Genomic DNA, 13,207 nt, shown 5'->3' with positions numbered 1-13,207 from the left:
ACAGTGGGCTCTAGGGCACATTAGTACAGAGAAGAGTCTGTCACTTTAGAAGAAAAGATCTCCAGATCCACATGGGTTTTCTTTTTGTTCAGTTTTACAGAGAATCTAGATCTACAATTTCAGACTATAATATGGAATATGACTATAAGGTATTCAGGAGCTGAACCGGGATATTGGTGATACCACTGCAGACTAGTAGCTACAGGACAGAGTTACAGTATATTGTGCCCCTCTGTCCCAAGCACCTCAGTTTGGACTGGTGTGATGACATTCCCCAAACTGACACAACCTTACGAAAAATAATTTTTAAGATTTTTTTGTTGTAACATCACCCCCTAGTGGCAGATGACAAACAAATACAGTACATTTATCATAAAACTGATGCATTTAGAGACCATCATTTTGCAAAAAAGGTCCAATTAAACAATGAATTATGATACATTTTAAGATAATTTTTGTTGCAGAAATTGCAGAAATATTTTCCCAAAATATTTTGTTATTTCTTAACACTACTTAACACTACTGACTTAAATTACTTTTAAGAAGACTATAAATGAAAAGCATGCATAAAGTGATTTTCCATCACCAGCAATTTTAAAGTGAACTTGTCCAAACATTTCATTCAAACAATCATGAATGCAATATAAACAATACATTTTAATCAGTATTGTACATCAGTATTATGAATGCAAAACTGAGAGTAATTCCTAATCAGAGCACAATTACATTTTTTAAATAGATGACATGTATCATGGTGTCAATGCAAATTTAGAATAGTTTTTCAAGTTTTTGTTTTTGGCTTATATATACAGTGTATATATATAATTTCATATATTCAGAAGACATGACATGTATGGTACAGTACATTCACCTATAGTATCACTGTTAGGAGGGTTTTCATATGGTGGTGTTGTGTTTCCTGTCACTGTGGGCGTCAGAGCACAGTAATACAGAGCAGCATCTGTCAGTTTAGCAGAGGAGATCTCCAGAATCACATGGGTTTTCTCTTCATTCACTTTCCCATAGAAGCGAGGATCTCTATCCACAATTTCTGACTTTTGTAAAACTTTTCCTGTAGCGTGTAGTATTATCAAAAGAAATTCAGGAGCTGATCCGGGATATTGGCGATACCAATGCAGTGTAGATGCTGAGGAGTAGCTACAGGACAGAGTAACATTTTCTCTCTCTTTCTTAAAAACCTCAGTCTGAACTGGTGTGATAACATTCGCAGAACTGCCACCTTCAAAATCAAAAGTCAAATAGTCAATTTATAGAAATGTAACATACATAAAAATGAACTAACACAAATTCTACATTTATTAATCTCAGCAAAATTATAAAAAAAAGACAAATAAATGGAATACTTACATATAAGAGAACAAATCAAACCAGTTAAGCAGAGCAACATGTTGATCATAACCAGAATGAAGTTTTAGTTCAGCACAAGATGTTCTTCAACTAAACTTTCTGTTCTTTCCTTGTCAACAGATGATGTCTCAAGCAAACTCCTCCTCTTAAAACTATAAACTGAATGTTAAATTAAGTGCTTGACAGTGATGCAGTGTGTGATCTGTCTTACTCTTTGTACAGTGTTGTTTATTTTCTGGTCACTGTGGGCACAAGAGTCGAGAATCTCGAGCCACAATTTCTGACCTTTGGGAAACTTTCCCGGTAGATTATACAATGACTAAAGGATATTTAGAAGGATATTGGCGATACCACTGTAGAGTATATGCTGAAGAGAATGTACAAGACAGAGTTATATTTGCTCCTTCAGGATTGAACATTTAATTTTTGACTGGATTGATGACATTTGGAAAACTGGGGATGTTGATGGCGTAGTGGATAAGACACATGCCTTTGGTGTGACCCAGGTTCGAATCCACTGTAAGATACCAATGTGTCCCTGAGCAAGACCCTTAACCCCTATAGTTGTTCCAGAGGTGCGCGACCTCTAACATATATAGCAATTTGGATAAAAGCGTGAGCTAAATGAATAATGTAATGTAAATGTAATATAAACTGACAACAGCAAGAGTCAAAATTCATGCAGTTTTCATGTTACAATGTACTGAAACATAACACTTTCGTTGGTATATTAAATAATAATAATAATAATAACAATTATTATTAGTCAGTATATTCAATCTGGAATACACTCAAGACAACAAAGCAAAGCACGGGAATAGGGAGTAATCATTTTGCACAATTAAGTATTTAGCACCAACTGTCTACTAATCTTTCATTCTTTGTCAAGCTAAGGAAGAGGTCTCAGATTAACTCCCCATAAAGCTGCAATCCATAATTGATGAATCCCCATTTGAAGCCTTCAATATTTTAAATAAGAATACACAGGTCAGACGTTTTACTTTAGTACCAAAAGAGCAGTTGCTGCCTAATGGTTCACACGCAGGTTGTATTCTCAGTACCAGCAGGAATTAGGGGGGTGTGAATGAATGTATGAATGGAGTGAATGTATTCAGAGTATGGGACACCGTACCTGGCTACACATCATGTCACTTTCAATGGGTCGTCAATCGTTTGTTCGTTATCTGGTTCATCTTGAGTTCTCTCTTCACAGCAGTTCAGTCAGTGTACTGTTTGAGTGCATGCATTACTCCGGGATATTGGTTTGTTTGAACTCAGAGGGAGTGTCAGTCACATTAAAAAAGTTAACAGCTTAAGTCATTTGTGGAATAATGCGTATTGGAGACGCAAACCATTTCAAAGAATTCAGTTCGATTTGGTGAACTGCTTCAAGTTAAATCTAATGATTCGTTTGTGAACCGGACATCACTACACTGCAGTGAACACGCTCACAGACCCGGAAGAAAAGATTAATGTTTTTATTACCCTTCTGGACATGGACAGTATACCGTCCATATGTTTTGAATGGAGGAACAGAAACCTCTCTGAATAAATCTAAAATCTTAAACTGTGTTCTGAAGATAAACGGAGGTCTTACGGGTTTGGAATGACATGAGGGTGAGTCATTAATGACATCATTTTCATTTTCAGGTGAACTAACACTTCTGGACAAAATATGAGTCCATAATACATAATATTCAATGTTTTGGACTGTTTTTGCTTGTAAACAGTGCTAACAAGTGTCCATATTTCTCTCCTGATTCAGACAAGATTTTTTTTTTTACTGCAGTCATATTTTAGATTGAAGCAACAGTTTGAAGTTAAAACATTTTAATGATACATCTGGCTATTAGAAATGCACAGCTTTTGGCCTTATATGACATTGATAAACTGGAGTTGCATGGATTACTTGCATGGATTATCGTGATTTTTTATCAGCTGTTTGGACTCTCGTTCTGATGGCACCCATTCACTGGAGATCCACAGGTGAGAAAACAATGTAATGCTAAATTTCACCAAATCTGTTCCAATGAAGAAACAAACTCATAATGGATAGCGTAAGGGTGAGCACATTTTCAGCAGTTTTTAATTTTTGAGTAAACTATTCTTTAAAAAAATATGAAACTCATTTTAATTGTAAGATACGCTTATTCACACTATGGCAAATAGTAAATTTAACATGGAAAACTTTATTTTCAGAGGCTCTTTTGTTGGAGGGTTTTCCATTAAAGGACAACAGGTCTACAGGTTCCTCTTTAGCACAGCTCTTTTTTTCCAACAGGTTTTACACTAGTGTGTTTGTGGTTAGTAGATAGTAATAATAGAGTAAAAAATATAAGCATGGCTTAAAACATTTTAATATACACTGAGTTTAATATACACTGAGTTTGCTCAGATTATAATAATCAGTAGAAAGCATCTCTCCATGTTGGGAAGGTTTACTGTCTTTGTAAACTGAAGTTAAAATGTAAATATATGGTGTTTGTACTGTATGCAGTAGTCTATTTGTAGCTTCAGTGTGGGTGTGGATTATTTAGACCACCTTCTCTGTTTTGTCTTATTAAAAGCAGAGATGATAAGATTGTGCCTTCAGTCAGTGTATCAGTATCTTAACAATAACTATATTTCTTGATGAATAAGTCTCTTCCTACATTAGTTGTTTTTATGTTCATTGTATTCATTATGTTACTATAAAGATAGTTTAAAGCTAAACAAACAAGAGACTACTATATTTAATATTTGAAAATGCAGTTTGTATTATATTTGCAGTCTAGTGACAAATTTTATTTTGATTGATATCTATATTGATTATATTAGGCATTTATAATATGGGTTTATAATATTTATAAGATATTAGTGGATGATTGCAACCACTCTAAGTTTGTCTGTTTTGGGAAAGCTAACGTGTCTCTGACAAAGTGATAACACTCGTTGCCTTCTCTAGTGCAGCTCAAACGGGACCCTTCATCCCATTCGTCAGTATTTGTGATATCACAAATCCCAGAAAATATGCGTTGTAGTCCAAACGAGTCATTTGTTGTACTTTTTGAAAAGTGATTACTGTTGTGATTATCTCCTTTTGAAGTGGACTTTGAGCTTTGCAACTTTGCAGATATTTTTATGCTCAAACAACAACATTGCAGGAAAACTAAAGTTGAAAAGGGAAAAAGAATAAAAGGACCCCTTTAAGAATAGTTTCACCAAATTACACATAATTCCAGAAAAAGGGCCATCTTCTGTTGTTCCTTGCATATGGGAATTCATTTCAGATACAGTTACAGTAGGTGTCCTCTCAGAAACATTTGCATGTAAACAGCACCCCCCAGTGGTAGTGTGAGAAACATTTGTTCTCCCATTGACAACATTCAGGAGTCTAACAAGGATAAAACATTGGTGAACCTGAAAAATATAAAGGATGATAAATGTTTACTTTAGTTATTGAAGTTTTCAAAACATGATGAAACATCTGAAAATATTACTTTTCAATAATGAGAGTTAAATCAATACATGTAACCAGCATAATATAACCAGCCAGAAAATGTATAATTAATTATTAATTTTAATGTATCATCAAAATAAAAGTACCTTCATCTGTGTGGATACTACTTGCTGTTATTGTAATCTCATTATAAAGCCAGTCAGGTTCTTGTATGAAGTGTAGAGTGTTTCCTGTGACTGTGGGCTGCAGGGCACAGTAGTAGAGAGCAGAGTCTGATACAGCAGCAGAGGAGATGATCAGATCCACACTATTCTCTTCTTTTCTGTGACTGATGGATATTCCAGGATTCGCACGAGTAGTTGTTCCAAAGTAATCCAGAATGAGGAACTGTGGTGGTGAACCTGCATGTTGCAGATACCAGTGAAGACTCTCAACAGAACCAGTGTAGTTACAAGAGAGTTTCACACTCTCAGTCTCAGTGGCAAATGCTGCATCACTGTATGGGGTGATGACATCTTTAGCTCTGTTACCTACAACAACAGCTTATTTAAGCATATTTAAAATGAGATATGTTGATATAATGATACTTGTAAGATTTTACCTTGAGTAAAAGTCAGGAGTAAAAGCACACAAGTGAACATGATGGTAGTTCCTGCTTGCATCAGTGATCTGTGATGCTGACTAACACTGAACTAATCTGTTTCACAACCTGTGTTTAGCTCCACCTTTTGACTTTTGACATTAACATATATGATGGATTGATGCCTAAATCTGCTTGCACTTGTTATCTTTCAAAGTAATGTAATTTTTCTCTAATTTTCAATTACCTGTATGATGTGCTTTTGCACAGTTTTTTTTTCTTTCTTTTTTTTTTTTTAAGTTTTCCAGAGAATCAAGGATCTTGATCTACAATTTCAGACTTTTGTTTAACTCTCTGTAGTATGAAAAATGACTAAAAAGTATTCAGGAGCTGAACCGGGATATGGGCAATACTAACTGCTGAGGAGCAGTTAAAGGAGTTTTATTGTGTCCTTCTGTCCAAAACACTTCAGTTTGGACTGTTGTGATGACATTCCCAAAACTGACACCTGCAAATAGGAAGACAGAATTCAAGTTGAAATCATTTAAATGAAAATTTCACATGCCACAGCAGAACAGCAAGCAAGAAAATTAAATCTGACACTTTGGCATAGAATATTTTTACATGTTAGTGAACAGACTGAAAAACAGGACAGGACATCTGCAGGACAGACCTTTATTGATGTAACATTGATTCACTCTCTACTGTAGCACAGCAGGTCTCCTGCTAATGCACCTCCCCCTAAAGATAGTCTTCATATTCAAATAATCTGACTCACACTGACAGACAGAATCAACTACCGTATTTTTCGGACTATAAGTCGCACCTGAGTATAAGTCACATCAGTCCAAAAATACGTCACGATGAGGGAAAAAACATATATAAGTCGCACTGGACTATAAGTCGCATTTATTTAGAACCAAAAACCAAGAGAAAACATTACCGTCTACAGCTGCGAGAGGGCCCTCTGTTTTCAGTGGTAGACTACAGGAGCACTGAGCAGCATTAGAGTGCCATCTGGTGGCTGGAGACGGTAATGTTTTCTCTTGGTTCATTTGTCTTAGTTCATTTCTCTTGGTTCATGTCAAATTCATTTTGATAAATAAGTCGCACCTGACTATAAGTCGCAGGACCAGCCAAACTATGAAAAAAAGTGGAACTTATACTCCGGAAAATACGGTAAATAAATGAGTTATTGAATCATTAGCATGAACAAAGCAGTCACTTTTTCAGAGTAATAATTGTTGAATGAAACTTTTCATGCTTAATTTTTATTTATCTGTTAAGTTAAAGCAGGTGTTACCATAACCTTTTATTCACAGGTTTTGTGGCTCATGTAAAGTACAACTGTGGTTTGTTTTTCACTTTATCAGATATGATTCAAAGCATTTATTTTGTTTGTGAGTTTTTGTAAAGCCTCTCAGGTATTTTGTATCACTGGGCTCCAACTCTTAGAGCACAATAATAGAGAGCTGAATCTGACAGAGTTACACTGTCCATAGTAAATTCAGTGGATGATACAGAAGTAACTGACTGAAACCGGCGGTCTGGTATATCCTCACTGTAGCTCCATGATCGAGCACCTTTACGCAGTAAATATTGAGGTTCTCTGTTTGGATACTGTCTGTACCAGAAAAGCATAGCATAAGTGCCGCTTGTATCATATGTGCAGCTCAGTGTCACAGACTCTCCTTCTTTACTGTTTATATTATCCTTGTCTTTTGGTTCAATGCTGTCAGCAAACACACCTGCAAAATAATTAATTATGTTTTATAAAACTCCTTTATCACATGTGATTTCAAGCATTTTAGTTCAACATCTAAGAATTAAATATGTTTATATCTATTTTAGTGTAGTGCTAATATTTAAAGTGCACTTTACCTGATACTGTTATAAGAATTAGTAGAACACATCTCTCCATTGTGAGAAATTTACCAATAAACTAGGTCTGTAAATATGCATTAATGGTTATAGGTTGAAAGGTAAATGTATGAATGGAGAGTCATTTGTGCAGCTATAATGTCTGTAAATGTGGGTGTGGTTTCTGATATTTCCTGTTGTTTTACATTAGAAACTGAGAAACTGTCAGTTAGTTTAATTTCCTCTAGATTGTTTGCTCATAATCTGTCATATAGAGCTCAGAGTTGCTGTCTCTTTGTGCATTTATCTTTGGTTACCCTGCCATCTTTATATGTGTAAGGAAAAGCACCATTAGCATTATGGAAGTAAAAAAACGGCAAGTTCTTCTATGTGGACAAAAAAACTAATATTATGTAAAAGCTCCACACTTAATAATCTCAAGTAGACAAAGCAATAGAAAAGACAAGTAAATGGAATACTTAAATATAACAGAACAAAACAAGCCAGTTAAGCAGAGCAACATGTTGATTATAACCAAAATTAAGTTTTAATTCAGCACAATCTGTTCTTGAACAAAAATGTGCATTCTTTCCTTTTCAAACAGATGATGTCTCAAACAATCTCCAACCCTTAAAGTTACACTTAAAACAGCATTAAAAACCATAAACTGAGCTACAGTATTGACTGGAGTGAACATGAATAATACACAGATGAGAAATACTGTTACAGTTGTTAAGCTGTTTAAATTAATGTTTGTTTCAGGTAGACTAATACATGAGTTAAAGCTTATGACATCCCTCAAGGGAGTCTTTAATATTTTAATAATTTCTGGACGGAACATCTCATTTTGGACTGGAGGATGTCATTCACAAGAGTGCCACATGCAAGAGCAAAAATCCATGCAGTATCCATAAGCGTATAACTGCTTATGAAAGGATTAATGTAATAGTCCACCTAAAATTTTAAATTTGCTGAAAATGTAGTCACCCTCATGTCATTAAAGATTAATTTAGATTAATTACACAGCATTTAAATGGTTTATTACAAACACACAGCTTTTAGCCTCATATGACATTAATTGACAAACAGGACAAAATGACTTGTGCATTATTGTGATGGTTTTATCAGCTGTTTGGACTCTCATTCTGATGGCAGCAATTCAATGCAGATCCACTGGTGAGCAAACGATGTAATGCACAGTTTCACCAAATCTGTTCCAATGAAGAAACAAACTCATCTGGTTAGCATAACTAATGCTAATCCAAAATCATCTGGATAGCATTAGTCAAGTAAATTTTCAGCAAATTTTCATTCTTGTTTAAACTATTCCTTCAAAAAAACAAAAAAATGCATGACAAAACAATTATCGGGAATGTAATCTTCTTTTACAGTTTCCTCCTAAGCACAGTTCTTTTCTTCCAGCAGGTGTAATGAAAGGAGCATTGTGGTTTGTACAAGATATAACTATGGTTTAATTCTTATTTGATCTTTATTTTTTTAAAGCAAAAACTACATGTGAGTTTTTGTAAAGCTTCTTAGGCATTTTATATCACTGGGCCTCTACTCTTAGAGCACAAGAATAGAGAGCTGAATCTGACAGAGTTACACTCTTAATAGTGAGTTCAGTGGATGTTTGGGATGTAATGGACTGAAACCTATCTGGTATATTCTCATTGCTATATGATCGGGCACCTTTATACAGTAAATATTCTGGTTCTCTGTTAGGATACTTTCTGTACCAGTAGAGATAGACATAATTGCTGCTAGTATCATATGAACAGCCCAGCGTTACACGCTCTTCTTCAGTTCTGTAAATAGTAGTTTCCTTCGGTTGAATACTGTCAGATAAAATACCTGCAGGAGAATTGGACAGATTGAACAGGTCAGCTGGCTTCTCTACACATCCAAAAAAGCATCACATGTATAAATAAAAATTACACTAGCAAAGAATTTCTTCAACAAATGTGACTTTGTTTTTGTAGTAGAGTACCAATAAAAATGGCCAAACATTTTAATATATAAAAATATTTGAATCTGCTCAGATTAAATGTTTTATACCTGGTGCTGTTATGAGAATCAGTAGAAACCATCTCTCCATGTTGGGAAGGTTTACTGCGTAGCTTGCTATATGAACTGAAGTTTAAAGGTAAATGTATGATAGTAGTGGCCTATTGTGAAACCATAGTGTGGGTGTGGTTCATTTAGACTCCACACTTATTCATGTCAACTAGACAAAGTAATAGAAAAGACAAATAAATGCAATGCATGTAAGAGAGCAGAACAAACCAGTTAAGCAGAGCAACATGTTGATTTTAACCAGAAATATGTTCTAGTTCAGCACAAGCTGTTCTTCAACCAGAATTTTAATTATTTCCTTGTCAAACAGATAATGTCTCAAGCAAACTACTATCATTTAAAATTATACTTAAATCAGCATAAAAAACACAGACTGAGCTACAGGACTGGAGTGAACATGAACACACAGCTGAGAAGTACTGTTTCAGGTAATACATGAGGTAAAGCTTATGGGAAAACAGATCCACTTGAACTTTAAATGCAAATCTGTGCAACAACCATTTGGTCAGTCAGTTTATAAGTTTAATAAAAAAAGCACTATACTTCATTTTGAATAAGACTCTTCCTACACTAATACAGTTTTAGCAGCAAGTGTTGCCTCAATCATTCAAAACTTATTTAAGCATGCTTAAAATTAGATATTGTTATGTAATGATGCATTTACGATTTTACATTGAGTTCAAGTGAGCAGTATAAGTGCACAAGTGAACACGATGGTAGTTGTTGCTTGCAATAGTGATCTGTGATGCTGACTATCACTGAACTAATCTGTTTCACAAGCCTGTGTTAAGCTCCGCCTTTTGACATAACCTTCTTGTAAAACACAGAAATTAACAATTATTATGATGGATGGATGCCTAATGGATCTGCTTGCACTTGTTATTTTACAAGTAGTGTCATTTCTCAAATGTTCATTGTACTAATCAGGGATATGATGTGTATTTGTACAGTATTATTTCTGTTTCCTCTGTCCCAAACACCTCAGTTTACACTGGTGTGATGACATTCCAAAAACTGACACCTGCAGATTGCAATATTCAAAATTAAATCAATATTTAAAGAAATAAATATTCATATGAAATAATAGAACAGCAAACAAAAATTATAAAATCCTGACAGTTTGTGATAGAATATACTTTTGTTAGAGAACAAATTAAAACAAAATAAAAATCATCATTTTCAAGAAGTTTTAGTTTATCTGCAGGACAGTGTACTTAAGTAAGATGTTGCATGTTTTCCAGCTAGAAAAGTTTAATTAAAACCCCTCTCCTTTCTGTTGTTACATATACTGTGCAATGAATTAACAACATGAAAAACAATATATGATGTCAGAATTATAATTTATAATCAATGAATTGAATATGTACATAATCAACACTTTGATTCCACCATATATTTTAGTCTATTGCTGATATTTGAAATGCACTTTACCTGAAATTGTAATAACAAGTATAACACATCTTTCCTTGGTCAAAATTTGCTAATAAAATAAGCCAATAAATAAATGCTTAATGAGTTTCAATTGAAAGGTAAATATATGAATGTAATGAGATTCATATATACTTATACAATTTTCTCCTTCTTCAAACAACACCTTAGTTTGGACCGTTGAGGTAAAATATTAATTGTCTGGTAAAGTCAAATGAATGAGCTGTTTTTAATTTATAAATCATCAGCATGAACACTGATGATCACAGCATGAAGGGTGGTAATAATTCATGAAGTAAACTTTAATCCTTAATTTCATTTATCTCAGTTAAGTTTTGGCAGGTGTTGCCATATTCTGTTATTCAGAGACTTTGTGGTTTGATTTTCAGTTGATCAAATACAGTTCAAAGCAATTAGTTTGGGTGTGAGTTTTTGTAAAGCCTCTCAGGCATTTTGTATCACTGGGCTCCAACTCTTAGAGCACAATAATAGAGAGCTGAATCTGACAAAGTTACTCTGGCAATAGTGAGTTCAGTGGATGATTCAGATATAATTGACTGAAACCGGCGGTCTGGTATATCCTCACTGTTGCTCCATGATCGAGCACCTTTCCACAGTAAATACTGAGGTTGTGTTTTGGGATACTGTCTGTACCAGTAAAGCATAATATTGTTACTGCTTGCATCATATGTGCAGCTCAGTGTCACAGACTCTCCTTCTTTACTGATTATATTGTCCTTGTCCTTTGGTTGAATGTTATCAGCAAATATACCTGCAAGAGAATGAATTATTCTTTATTAAAAGTTTAATTTAACCCCTGTTCTCTCTGTTGATAAAGTAACAGTGCTATGAATTATAACATTTATTATGCAATGAAATATAGAATATCAGATTCAATTAATAATATCAATTAAATTAATATGTACACAATTAAAACTTTGAATCCTCAGTCTGTTCAAGTCTAATGAAATGCACTTTACCTGGTACTGTTATAAGAAGCAGTAGAACACATCTCTCCATGGTAAGAAATGTATTTATAATAAATTAGGCGTGTTAATATATGCTTAATGATTTGAAGTTGGAAGTAAATGCTTCAATGTAATGGGGAGTCATTTGTGCAGCTAATAGTCTATAAATGTGGGTGTGGTTTTGGATATTTAGACCACTTTCTATCTTTCCACTAGAAACTGTCAGTTAATAGGATTTTATTTTGCTCTTTTGTACTTGAGCTATTATATAAAGCTCAGAGTTGCTCACTCTCTCTGTTTGATATCTTTGATTATTTTGCCGTTTATTTTAAGAAAATACCATTAGAATTCTGAATTTAAATAATTCACTGCATGTATTGTTTTTGCTGTAACTTCACCCCCTAGTGGCAGATAATGAACATATACATGTATCTCAGAACTAGTGCATTCAAAAAGTTAAATGTGCAAAATTGCTCCAACTATACTGCTCGGTGGATAGGAATTAAGAAAACCTTTGAGAATTGTCCCAATTGTACACTATATTACATTACGTTTTAAGAAGATTATGAAATTCATAATAGTTTGCATCAGAATAGTGTTATTTTCCAACACTAGCAATTAATCTTGTAAAATAATTTAATTTTTAACAGTGATGAATGGATCTGTATTTTGTATACAAAGCTCAGAGTAATTCAGAAAGAAATTGCAGTTTCAGAGCACAATTAAATATTCTGAATATATGCCTTCATATGCCTGGTGGAGAGACATAATATTGTGCTAGTACTAGTATTGAACTACAAGCAGCAAGACAGTTGCAAGTCTTTGATTAGAGTTATGTAAAGCTTTTGGTAGGACAGTTAGGTCCTAGAGATGTGGTGACAACAGCTGTGCAGAGGGGGCCCTGTTTGATTTTTTGTCATGGGGCCCAAAATTCCTAGCAGCGCCCCTGGAGTCAATACTGTTTACAATTTAATAGTGTTTCAGGTTCTTGTATGGTGTTTAGAGTGTTTCCTGTGACTGTGGACCGCAGGGCACAGTAGTAGAGAGCAGAGTCTGATACAGCAGTTGAGGAGATGATCAGATCCACACTATTCTCTTCTTTTCTGTGACTGATGGATATTCCAGGATTCGCACGAGTAATTGTTCCATAGTAATCCAGAATGAGGAACTGTGGTGGTGAACCTGCATGTTGCAGATACCAGTGAAGACTGTCAACAGAACCAGTGTAGTTACAAGAGAGTTTCACACTCTCAGTCTCAGTGGCAAATGCTGTATGGGGTGATGGGGTGATGACATATTTAGCTCTGTTTACTACAACAAAACAAACCAACAAAAAAATATATATAAGGATTGTTGGGCATATTTAAAATGAGAATGGTGTAATGTAATGAGTGATACAGTATGTAAGATTTTACCTTGAGTTAAAGACAGCAGTATAAGCACACATGTGAACATGATGAACAGGCTGCTGCTCGCCTCAGTCATCTG

General features: G+C 34.6%; 3 gene segments (V, D, J or C); all 3 read right to left on the bottom strand.

The window, feature by feature from the left end:
• Positions 1-4,741: 4,741 nt before the first annotated feature.
• Positions 4,742-5,477, bottom strand: LOC113040844 (T cell receptor alpha variable 9-2-like). The segment is given in 3 exon segments: positions 4,742-4,767; positions 4,954-5,337; positions 5,409-5,477. Coding segments are annotated over 3 exon segments (471 nt in total).
• Positions 5,478-6,664: 1,187 nt separating this feature from the next.
• Positions 6,665-7,406, bottom strand: LOC113110907 (T cell receptor alpha variable 3-like). The segment is given in 2 exon segments: positions 6,665-7,135; positions 7,269-7,406. Coding segments are annotated over 2 exon segments (354 nt in total).
• Positions 7,407-11,209: 3,803 nt separating this feature from the next.
• Positions 11,210-11,821, bottom strand: LOC113040828 (T cell receptor alpha variable 18-like). The segment is given in 2 exon segments: positions 11,210-11,523; positions 11,732-11,821. Coding segments are annotated over 2 exon segments (354 nt in total).
• Between the last annotated feature and the right edge of the window lie 1,386 nt (positions 11,822-13,207).

This window comes from Carassius auratus, chromosome 2 (assembly GCF_003368295.1).
Source record: "Carassius auratus strain Wakin chromosome 2, ASM336829v1, whole genome shotgun sequence".
In the NCBI taxonomy this organism is placed as follows: Eukaryota; Metazoa; Chordata; class Actinopteri; order Cypriniformes; family Cyprinidae; genus Carassius; species Carassius auratus.
The sequence above is the reverse complement of the archived record's forward strand: the minus strand, read 5'-3'. Positions and strand labels throughout refer to the sequence as shown.